This window comes from Mizuhopecten yessoensis, unplaced genomic scaffold (genome assembly GCF_002113885.1).
Source record: "Mizuhopecten yessoensis strain PY_sf001 unplaced genomic scaffold, ASM211388v2 scaffold10073, whole genome shotgun sequence".
Taxonomy (NCBI): Eukaryota; Metazoa; Mollusca; class Bivalvia; order Pectinida; family Pectinidae; genus Mizuhopecten; species Mizuhopecten yessoensis.
In genome coordinates, this window is record NW_018408365.1 from 147,780 (window position 1) to 160,793 (window position 13,014).

Sequence of the window (13,014 nt, forward strand, 5' to 3'; positions counted from 1 at the left end):
GAGGGGTGGGTCAGGGAGGGGTGTAGGGGAGGGGTTTAAGGGGTAGGGTGTAGGGGAGGGGTTGTAGGGGAGGGATGTAGGGGTGGGTTGTAGGGGTGGGGTGTAGAGGAGGGGACAAAACACCGTTTTCATATCTGCGAATCGGGACAATTACATATACATATCTTATGGAATGTACATTGTTGTAACCGAGGCTTTCTGGGACATTTCGATATTGTTAAGCTTTTATTTTATTTATTCTATAATGTTGTTATATCGGTTTTTATACTTCTTGTTTATGAAGGACATGTAGATACGAGAGGAGCAAAGAAAGGTTCGTCCAACAGACCCATTTCTGCTAGCTAGAACTGGACTTGATAGAGACCCAATGTATGATGGTTAGGCTTGTTATTGGTTTGGATCGTACTCTTATGTTAGTTCCTATGTCTGTACTGACATACAGTTTTAAAGTTAGATCTGGACCGACATACTTTCTAAAATAGAACCATGCAGATTAAAAAATTACACAATTTCAAACCATGGTTCTGATAATTTTATATTCTGTCGCTCTATATACTGTTATGTGTGCTAGTTTGTTTAATGTGGTGCCGTAGATTGCCCAGGAGGTGTTACAGTTCATCCTTCTACGTCAGCCTATCTTTTATTTTATGTCTCCTAGTGGAACTAATTCTGTTGTCCGGAGTGATCGAACACTGTCCGTACATTGCTGTTGGGTCAGTGGGCTGAGTTTGTTCTAGGCGGGTCAATGTATCCTGCTCAACGCCATAACCTATGTAGTGTTAATATATGTCCACAGTTTTATGTTCCGGAATGGGCAGATAAAAACGTGTTCGTTTCCTTTATTCCAACAATATAAGAAATGGGATAGTTGGGTTATTGTTGCTGACAGCCGATCCCAGTCTATAGAAGCACTCGTATTTAGTACATCGGTGGCCGACTTACATGAAATAAACATTAAATGTCTACAATAACAGTTAAACGACAGCGAAACGTGTGTAAACTACTAAAACTAGGGCATCATTATACCTCATAAAATATATCAAACAAAAAATACACACAATATTATTATGAACTGCTAAACTGATGCACGTGGAGTTTTAATGTCCATTTGGTGGCAGGCGTTATGAGCATGGTAACTTTCAATTGTGTGATACACGCGTTCTGTTACAGTCCTTAAATGAGACACGTGCACTGTTACCCACCATTAGATGATACGTGTGAATTGTTACTCTCTAATAGGTGATACCATCTATTGTTACTCCAAATGAGATGATACACGTGAACACACTTGTATTGTAACTCTCCATTTGGTAATAAACGTGTACTGTTACTCGAGGCTCTATTAGATGATACACGTGGATTGATTCTCCTATTAGATAAAACACGTGAATTCTTTCTCTTCATTATGCGATACACGTGATTTACTTTCCATTTAGTAATGCACATGCCCTGTTACTGCCTTTTAGATGGTACACATGAAATGTTGCTCTGCATAAAATGATAAACGTGTATTGATATTCTCCATGATGATAAACGTGTATTAATATTCTCCATTATGATAACGTGTATTAATATTCTCCATTATGATAAACATGTATTGATATTCTCCATTATGATAAACGTGTATTGATATTCTCCATTATGATAACGTGTATTGATATTCACCATGAGGATAAACGTGTATTGATATTCTCCATTATGATAACGTGTATTAATATTGTCCATTATGATAAACGTGTATTAATATTCTCCATTATGATGACGTGTATTGATATTCTCCCTTATGATAAACGTGTATTGATATTCTCCATTATGATAAACGTGTATTGTTACTCTCTGTTAAGTAATACACCTGCACTTTTACAGCCCATTCGGTAATCTGTAACTCTCCATTATGCAATACTCCTGACTGTTCCCTCCATGAAATAATACACGTGCACTTTTACAGCCCGTTCGGTAATCTGTAACTCTCCATTATGCTATACACGTGTACTGTTACTGTCCATTAGGTGAGCTGTATTTCTCAATTATGCGATACACGAGGCTGTTACTCTCCATTAAGTAATACATGCGCACTGTTACTGTCCATTAGGTGAGCTGTAACTCTCCATTATATAATACACGTGACTGTTACCCTCCATTAAGTAATACATTGTACAAGTGTAAACGTGCACTGTTACTGTCCATTAGGTGAGCTGTAACTCTCCATTATGCGGTGCACGTGACTATCATCCCCCATAAAGTAATTCAAGTGCATTGTTACTGTCCATTAGGTGAACTGTAGCACTCAATTATGCGATACACGAGGCTGTTACTGTCCATTAAGTAATACACGTGCACTGTTACTGTCCATTAGGTAATACACGTTTATTATTACTGCCAATGAGGTGATACACGGGAAGTTGTAGTTAATGTGTCCCAGGTATACAAATGGGTTGTACGGGCGGTACACTATTTTCTGCTCAATAAGTACAGTATAATGTTAACTTAATTGCACCACATACTGTCCTGTCGGTATGATTTGTAGCACATCCGTGTTGGATTCACAAGAAAGACATCTGTTTGTAGTTCTACAGACATGGAAGTAAATGTTTATATGTAAGGTATATCAATCAGCTATTGGCATTACACATCTTGTATTTTATGTTAGGTGTATATTATCTTTTTGTTCACATTGAAACAGGTGATTAGAAAAAAAGAGGAATCTGCAAAGGATTCAATATCAGAGCATTAAAATACCAGTGCGCAAGTGTTTTTAACGAAATCTTACAAGTACGTCTCAATAAAATTTACATCTGGGTTATTTTTGTAGCTGAACAAGGAATTAACCCAATCTGATCACAGCCATGGAAGCGTTTGCCGGGTTTAAATGGCAACGGTAGGGATGATTTGCTGAAATTTTAACATATACAACAAGTAAGTAACGCCGGGTCGGTCGATACTGTGTCACGTGATCACGTCTGACAAAAGCTTACCTACCGCTTGCGGCGCTATCTGACGGCAGTGACGACAGTCTGTCCTCGCCTACCCAGTCAGCACGCGCACAGAGACCGCCATCACATTGGTACCGACAACTCCACTCAGAGGTGAAGTTAAATCTACTGACAAACCTTCACAAACACACACCGACTAACGCTTGTACATGCGACTCGAGTAACGCTCTACCTTATAAGCCTGCCACCATACCACTTTACAGTCATTGGTAATCTCTCCACTTCCTATACAGATGGGAAAAAAACTATTTTTATTACACGTAAACTACTACGTATTTCAGTGAGGAGAGATATTGTCCAATGATATTACGTAAACCTGTTAGAAGGCTTTGATGACGTCGATACAGAACCACCAATATAACAGTGTAGTACTGCGTTACATTCCTGTGTCTGATCGTTTGTCCTAGCACGCGCATTCTTAACGGCACTGGCGGACAAAGACAATTTTATAGACAAAAAAAATGTAATAGGTAAAGACAATGTAACTGACAAAGACACTTGCAGACAAAGACAATGTAAGACAAAAGCAATTTGATAAAGAGTACAAAAGAAAAATAATATTACTTAGGCCATGTTATAGACAAGACAATATAACGATGTATTGGCAAAGTCAATGGTAGACAAACATCTTTAAAAAAAGGTGGTTCAAAAAATATTATAATTAAGACAATGTTATAGACAAGACAATATTGAAGACATCATAAAAATGATATGAAAAGGCAATGCTATTGACACGACACTATTAAAAAGAAAATGCTATTGACAAGACGCTATTAAAAAGACAACGCTATAGACAAAGACGAAGCTAAACAAAGGCAGCTTTTTTAAAAGGGAATAGTATACACATTTTAGTAAAAAGACAATACACCAGACAGACCATTTTTATAGAAAATATTGCAAATGCAATATTTCAGGCAAATATTCCTTATTGTGAAACTCAGTTTAGCCATTGTCCTAGTCACGTCTTTTAGGATCACGAAAGGGCAGCACGTGACGTTCCATCGGGACCAAGGTCAGACCTTTGACGTCCCAAAAGGGAACAGGGATAGGAGGACGTGTCGGACACGTGATCTCAGCTCACGACAAGGATAGAGAGGGTGTGTCGGGGATATGACAACTCATTGGGATCAGAAAGTAACGTGCTCCTAGCAGACATCTCGGGCCAATATATCCGTTACATTGTGCACGACAAAGGTTAACGCTTTTCGCAAAAGGTGGTTAGTTAGAGAGAAGGTGGTGGCTTTGAGAATAGATGGGTAGTTTGAGAATAGTATTCGTATTGATGGTTATGATAAGACCTGGTTTGGTGCCCCGAATAGGTAGTAAACTTATACCGAAAGTCGTGTCTTCAGCAGGTGGTACATTGTTGTACGATCAGGAATGGGTGAAAGCCTGGAGTTGTTTTGCCAGTTAGAGGTGGTTGTTGACTAGTTGTTTTCTTCTCGATAGAGGTAAGGTGTTTGCCTGGAGTTGTTTTGCCAGTTAGAGGTGGGGTGTTGGCCTGGAGTTGTTTTGCTAGTTAGAGGTGGGTGTGAACTGGAGTTGGTTTTGCTAGTAAGACGTAGTTGTTGACCAAGACTTGTTTTGCCCGATAGAGGTGACGTGTTGGCATTGTGCTGTTTTTGCCAGTTACAGTTGGGTGAAAACCTGGAGTTGTTTTTGCTGGTTATAGGTGGTTGTTGACCAGGAATTGTTTTGTCCGATAGAGGTGGACGTTGGCTTGGAGTTGTTTTGCTAGTTAGAGTTGGCTGAAAACCTGGAGTTGTTTTGCCAGTAAGAGTTGGGTGAAACCTTGGAGTTGTTTTGCTAGTTAGAGGTGGGTGAAAACCTGGAGCTGTTTTTGCTAGTAAGAGGTGGTTGTTGTCCAGGAATTGCTTTGTCCGATAGAGGTGGACGTTGGTCTGGAGTTGTATAGCCCATTAGAGGTGGACGTTGGCCTGGAGTTGTAAAGACCATTAGAGGCGGACGTTGGCCTGGAGTTGTTTAGCCCATTAGAGGTGGACGTTGGCCTGGAGTTGTTTAGCCCATTAGAGGCGGATGTAGGCCTGTAGTTGTTTTTATCTATTTGTTTGAGGTCTGTGATTGTTTGTATTGTTAGAGATACATGTATATTTAAATCTAGGGTTGTTTCCAAATTCGAGGTGGGTTTAGGCCTTGGGATCATTTTTCTGTTAGAGGTTTAAATAGGCCTGGTATAATATACTATTTTAACGTTGATAGTATGCAGGTCACATGAGCTTGCATGCGTATGCAAGTTTTAATTTGGATCCTCTCATATGTATGGATCGTATTGAATTCAAATAAATGCTATATTTAGTTTTCAATACTTGTGAAATAAGTTATTTCAACTTATATTTATTACTCTTGCTGGTCTAGATGTAAGAGCGCGCGGGAGTCTTAATGTGGGAGGAAATCGGCGTACCCGGAGAAAACCTTCGTGGTTGGGCAAGTGAACTCCATACCTTCTAACGTTCGGTCGGGGAATTGAACTCCGGCCACCTTGGTGTATTGTAACGATCCATACAAGACTTCTTCAGTAGGGATCTATGGTTATGGTCCCGATTGATACATATCTAATGAGGATCTATTGGTATGATCCCATTTTAAGACTTCGTCAATGTGGATCGATTGTAATGATCCCAACAACAAGTTTTCTACAATTTGGATATATTGTTATGTTTTTAATTCAAGATTGATTTAATCAGAACCTATTCTAATGATCCCGATTCAAGACTTCTTCAATATGGATCGTTTGTAATGGCCCTAATTCAAGACTGCGTTAATGTGGACCTATTGTAATGATCCTAATTCATTTTTTTTTTAATTATCCCAATTAAAGATATATTTTTTCAATTTTGAAATATTGTAATGATCTTAATTGAACACTGATTTAGTGTGGACCTATTGTAATGATCCCAATTCAAGACTTCTTCAATTTTGATAATTTTTCAATTATCCCAATTAAAGATTTCTTCAATTTTGATCATTTTTTAATGATCCCAATTCAAGACTTCTTTAATTTTGATTTTTCTTTTAATAATCCAAATTAAAGATTTTTTTTCAATTTGGATATATTGTAATGGTCTTAATTCAACACTGTTTGAATGTGGACCTATTGTAATGATCCCAATTCAAGACTTCTTCATATTTGATAATTTTTGATTATCTAAATCAAAGATATCTTCAGTTTGGATATTTTGTAATGGTCTTAATTCAACACTGATTAAATGTGGACATTTGTTTATGATCCCAATTCAAGACTTCTTCAATTTTGATCGATAGCTATTATTCCAATTCACAATTTACTGAGAGTTCAATGAGGATTATATTGTACCTTGTAACGATCCCAATGGAATACAAGACTTGTTGATATGGATCGTACGGGTGATACTACGATCTATACCAGATTCGTACCACACTTTTACCATGTTCGTCCTATATTGACTTTGTATACAACTCTTAAAACCACGTTGATCCTGCATGTATTCTGACGATGTACACAATACTAATACCACGTGGATCCTATTATTTTACCGACATCTTAAACACGATCCTATTTTTGCTGTGTGGAAAAAACACTTATTCGATAGGAAACTTATTCGGTAGTTTATCTTTTCATCAAGAACATCAGCATAAACCAAACACATTGTTCTGTTTTCTTATATTGGAATTACCTCCGTTAAAAATAAACATCGCACAAACACACTATAAACAGTTTAGCCGGCTCGCAGTCGATACATTTTCACTTTCTATCGTAAATATACATGCGTCGATAGCGATTGGTGCCGACGTCAGACATTCCCTGGTCCACCCGAGGCCTATACAGCACACGGGGGAACAATCAGCCAACAGTTAACACCCCAACTAGCCCTAAGTGCTAGCTCTGCATGTTGTCACGTCAGTCCCACCTCCCGGGCTCCAAATCAGAGCGGTATCGAGTCCTGCCGTACAACAAATCAAATTGGGAGTCGTTTGGATTATTGATGAGGCACAAGCAGCCGTGTGCGCGCCACTAAGCTTTCGTTACTCCGGAAGCTAGGATATGTACACACTTTTATCTGCGCAATGTTTGATCTCAATTACTACATTATACTTGAGCTTAGGAAAACAACTGTAAACAGGGCACAAGTAAGTTATGCCAATCAATGTTATATATAAAGCACAAATCGAACCGTGAGTGTGACAGGTTAGCCAGGCAGCGCCCTCGCTATGTCGGTAGTGAGGTGGTGCAGTCTTCCACTCGTCAGTCGTAGTCAGCCACTGCAACCTAAAATGTGTGTTCGCCGAGGAGTCGTAGCTACAAAATGTACTGCTATTTTTCAAACTTGTTTCAGACTCTAGCGACAAGTAGCCATGTCTGCCAACAGGAAGCGAGGGTGGTGTGTTTGGATTTGGAAGACATTTATGTGGTGGACAGTTTTCCATGTTATACCAAAAAGTCGAGGTAAGTCCTTTGATTTTTTTTCCATATTTTCTTAAATATCCTTTATTATTGTTATCGCGCAGTTGATCACATTAATGTATCATATGTAATTACATAATTCCATTATTTCGACGATATTTGCGGCACTTGTATGATTTTGGAGGGCTCGTCAGCCACGCGGCGAGAGATAGGGCTGATCGCCGCCACGCGCGACACCTGTGATAATGTCTTAGTGGCTGCCTCGCCTGTACATCTGCACGAGTGAATGAGCGTGTAATTAGCGGTTAATTTGAGCAGTGCCACAATGCAAACGGCAGACCGAACAATCTAACGGGATCTTACGAGCTTTTTATACTCAAGATTAATCAATCGAGGGGCACAGGGTTAGAAAACTGTGTGAGAAACATTAAAACAACTGTTTTATCCCAGATTCGACATTTTGCAGGAAATTCCGTAGATTCCGGTCAATCGAGCCTGTAATGCTATTTACCTCTTGCTGCCTAATACTGTTTGTCAGATCGTTAAAACAATACAACTTGTGCAAGATAATCTGGGTTTAAGGAGGTCTAATTAACTGCATTGGAAGACCAACGTTGAGAATTGATTGCGTCGGTATATAGGCGTCAAGCTACAGCGCTTACGTGTAGCTTGTGATTATCAACTAAATTCCTATAGTCTAATGTTATTGATGGTGAGAAGGTTTCGCTACATGACTTCCACGGTATATAGCCATTGATATGAGTGAGGCAGAACAGCGATATCTCGGATCAATGAGTACTAGCCCTAGATACTACAATTGAGACCCTTTACCCCTTACATCTTGCCCTCGCCACACATCACAGCCCCTCCGCCGTACTCTGTATTCATATAAACTTTAATACTTCCCCACTAAACTTCACTGGTTACTAGCAGGATTCATTATGTTTATATACATTGCCTGCCAAATCTTGGCCAAACTGTATGACGTCATTGAAATTTTGTGCACCAGCTCTATAGCAGTGACACTAAAATGGCGACACGCAGCCAAAGCACCAAGGCTTGACACCTGTTTCGGTGTCTCGACCGATCAAGCCAACAGCCGGTCGCTGATGCTTACCCTACACGGCACATTTGTGTTTTGTGGTTTTGTAATTATATTCACTTTTCCACAGGTAATATCCCTGCGTGCAATAGGCTATATTGCATGCATTATTGAAGCTGATCATCATTAACTACATAGCATGCATTATTGAAGATGATTATCATAGCTTCAACAAGTTCACGACATGCCAGTAGACAATGCACACCCACTACCTATACCTGGACAGAGTAAGAACATTCAATCATCTATCATTCATGACATTTTGGCGACGGGAATGGTTCCTGTTATTAAAATATTAACAGTATCTTGCACGTGCAGGGTGTCCGGTACCAGTGGCATTTTATCTCTCTAACCGTTGAGTCACAATAAATCTAGTCAAACTGGGCGAGCATGCTTTCTACGGTCGAACTTTGCAAAGGGAAGGTATAATTTAGATAAAAAAATCAATAGCAGAAATTATTGCTGTTTCTTGAACATGCATCTTTGTTTGGGCGGCATTGTTGTTAGACGTACCCTCAGTCGGCGTGGGTAGACTGGTCCCCATCGTCACGGAATAATGGCCACTTCATCGATCTCCTAAAACACTTACTTTCAAACCCAACCGTTTTATTTCCTATGCGATTGTTTGCCGGCATTTCCTGATTCCAGACTTGCTCGGAATCTACTGGTATCTAGGATTACCTACACAGAGGCGGATTGCCAGTGGTGATTTAGCCCTGAGTAACACTCCAAACTGGGTCCTTAGTCCGTGGTCTATTCTGGAGAAGAAAATGAAACGACGGTATTCGGTACACAAGTGTCTTAGCTTGATCGCGATTTTGGTCAATATTAGCTTTATATTCCAATTTCAACGATGGTAGAGAGTCAATTTTCCAGCAAAGTAAATATTCCGTGGGAATAACAACGTAAATTGGAAACACAAATTGATACTTACAGACAATTCGTCGATAAAGACCGAACCCCACCCCCCTCGCGCTCTCCGCCATAAGTCAACCGAACCCCATTCCCCTCGCGCTCTCCGCCACAAGTCAACACCTAATTATATCATACTTTGATTGTATGATGAACGCACGAATTGATTGACGGATGATTGAATGAGCGTTCAAGTGAATAGATGAGAAGATGATGAATGATGAGATGTTCTACATAAATATGATTTGTGGTGTGGGCAGGCTAAAACATGAACTACAGAGATTGTATCTATTGTAACAGTTGAGAAGGCAACGCTCTGGGACACCACAACCGGAACATGTAATTAACACCGCTAATTACAGTGTACCTGGATTATTCTGTAGGAGACAGATGATGTTGCTATCTAATCCCAGGTGTGACGTAACGGATGCGCGTAATGCAAATTAACACTCAGTGCGGATGTATGGCACTTGGCGTTTGCAAGCAACAAACGGACTTGCTTTTTGCATAATTGCACATGTAAAGAGTGGCTGGGTACAGTCCTTGCTGAATATTTCATAAGTTAATGCATTTTCCAATGCAGACTGTTTATATGATGTGATGAGGTTAGAGGTTTACTTAGTACCTTGCATGGCGCTGCCTCGTCGCCTGTCGGGATATAAATCAGAATAATGGTGACACTTTTCCTGTACAGCTCCACGTTGAAACACCTGCGCGTTCCCAGTTGGCATGCTAAACTAGTTATAATAATATACAATTGTGTCATGGTTGGACTTGTAAACAATTATATGTTTTATACGCTTGTTTAACAAGTAAACAAGTGTATCAATAACACAATTGCTCAATAAATATTTAAATTGTATTTTCAGTACACTTTCTAAGATTGACCAATTTTATCAAATACACTTACTAACATGATAAAAAGTTGGATTTTAAATATGCTTACTAAACAAGTAAATGATTTTATTATTTGAGCACAGGACCTAACATGTCACATGTTGTATTTTAATACCAAGCACATTAACATTTGTATAAATACACTTGATTAACAAGTAAATAACTGTACATGTATTATTTTCACAATTTCTAAACAAATGAACAACGGAATCATTAAAACACAGGCTCAACAAGTATAAATACACTTGATAAACACACGAAAAATCATAATAAGAATAATACACTTTGAAAACAAGTAAAATAATGTATATTTGCATCATCAATATACTTGCTAAACAAAAGTCGTTTTATCATTATTAATAGCGTTGCTGAACAAGTGAAGGATTAAACAATGTATTCACTTACTAGACAACTTTACAAATGTATTCTTAAAATACGTTCTAAACAAAATTGTGATGATAATACATTTGCTCAACAGGTTAACATTTATAGATGTATATTGTGTTATTAATACAAGTGCTTTACAAGTAAACAGTTGTATTGTTTTTATCTATATATGCATATAGTCAAATGATACAAATAAATAAATAAATAAATAAGGAATTGTATTTTAATACGCTTGCTAAACAACTGTTGTGATTGATTATTAATACACTTATTAACAGTAAATGTAATAATAATATACTTGATAACACTTATTTTAGTTAATACATATTTTATTTCAAACAAGTATAATTGTATCTTGGCTCATCTTACTAAACTGGAATATAAGATAGTCACATTAAGCATTGTTAAAACTATTATACAAGAACGTCTCGGTTGGTCGTTCTATATAACGGGTTTCATGGTTTACTTTCTAGGCAAGTTTTAGTATACCATTTGACACGATTGGCTTTGTTAAGAAAGAAGACATTTTTCCGTTATATTGTTGGGCCTGTCAATCAATTAAACACATATGTCATGGTTGGGCCTGTCAATAAAATAAACACATCTGTCATGGTTGGACATGAGAAGCAATTAAACGCGTTAACCAAGCTTGCTAAGCAAGTCCTTGTATACACTTTTAACATTGCTAGGCTTCTAGGAAAATTCTGTTTGTATTGTTGTCTTACATGGACTTAGTAATCAAATGATGTGAACGAATGTGCGATTGCTAGCATTTCTAGTCAAGTTCTGTATATGAGAGTCATTTTTGGACTTGTAAAACAAATGATGTGTATATATACAATCGTGTTTTTGTTGGCCACTCTAGACAACGTCTGATTTTTGACTGGTGTCATTCTTGGACTAACTAAATGAATTCTGTCTTCAATAGTGCCATCGCAAGCCACTTCAGTCACAGTCTTTATAAGTTTGTGTCAATCTTGGACTTAGTGAATAAATGATGTGCACAATTGTGCCATTGCTATCCAGCTAAACACGTTTTGTTTATATTTGTGTCTTTCGTGCACTTTGGGATCAATTTCTGTCTTGCCATAGGAACTATGTGCACACATGTGCAGTTTCTAGTCTCTCTAGACAAGTTATTTTATAAATTTGTGTCATTCGTTGACTTCTAAACAAATGTTTTTGACAATCGTGCCATGGCTAGTCGCTCTACACCAGAACGCTTGTAATGGTACCGGTCTTGGACTTGCTTCTTTGTTTTTACAAATATGCCATTGCTCTTTAGACATTTTTTTTGTCATTCTTGAAATTGCTGAAAAATGCTATTTGCAATCGGGCAGTTGCCAGGCGTTCTATACAAGTTTTAAACATATGAATGTCATCTTTGGACCTGCTTGACAAATGCTGTTAAATATTGTACAGTTGCTACCTCTTCTGAACAAGTTATGTACAGATGAGTGTCAGTATTGGACCCGCTTAACTACAAGTGCTATGTACAATAACGCTGTGTCTAGCCTTTACATTTGCTGTAATGATAGTAGTTTCGCCTGTCCAAGCTTGCATTTGTTCCACGTCTATTATATTTACAGTACATTATATTAACAGGTTTTGGGTTGGTGACCGATTTACTGTTTCGACAATGCTTCAGAGTGGTAGATTCCGATAGATTTATCAGGTACTTTTACATGACACTTGATACATGTAGTGTAAACGTCACATGACTTTATTCATCTATGATTCCATTTGTATGTCATCTTACATTCACGTCTAGGTGATGTTCTAATGTTGACTCGTTTTTGAAAATAACCAATTTATTGTTCTGTTTGAAAAGCATTCATGTCCTATGTATACCGAATTATCAATTACATTATATAATTCAGGGCACAGAATAAATGTGAATGCATTCAATGTCAGTTCTATGTAATCACGTTTGTCAAAACCCTCCCCAAAGTTTACCAGCGTGAAACAGAAGTGAGAGATGACGGCGTTTCTACAGCGGAATACGGTCCGCTTGCAAAATTGCTTTCCACTAAATATGTTGTTTATTTGAAAGATTATACAATTTTCTTATTGATCGAAATACATTTAAATGGAGATTTTGTAAAATAAATGGCTACAGTAGTAGATGGCCCGTACCAGTGGGAACTCGGTGTGCCATCGAGCACGGAAACCTCTTACAGTGTAGTTATATCAATAATTTACATACAACCATGAGTCATGCCCTACAAACAACCGATTACTGCAAACAAGGCACCCTCATCTTAACTTTACCGTTTTAGCTGGCCGGGGTATCTTACATGTAGATATGGGGCATGCAGATA

General features: G+C 38.2%; 1 protein-coding gene across 4 annotated transcripts in view; it reads left to right on the plus strand.

Moving 5' to 3' along the window:
* LOC110459468 (neuronal acetylcholine receptor subunit alpha-10-like) overlaps window positions 1–13,014 on the plus strand; it is a 231,082-nt gene that overhangs the window by 95,193 nt on the left and 122,875 nt on the right. For 2 of the 4 annotated variants that reach the window (XR_002463897.1, XM_021511741.1), the window contains exon 1: window positions 7,150–7,437. Coding sequence is in view for 3 of the 4 variants with exons in the window: in XM_021511741.1 (XP_021367416.1) it covers window positions 7,347–7,437 (91 nt within the window). In the remaining variant the exon portion in view is untranslated. Of the gene's footprint in view, window positions 1–6,810; window positions 7,122–7,149; window positions 7,438–13,014 lie in introns of those variants that run through there. The other 2 variants (XM_021511742.1, XM_021511743.1) reach the window with 2 other exon arrangements.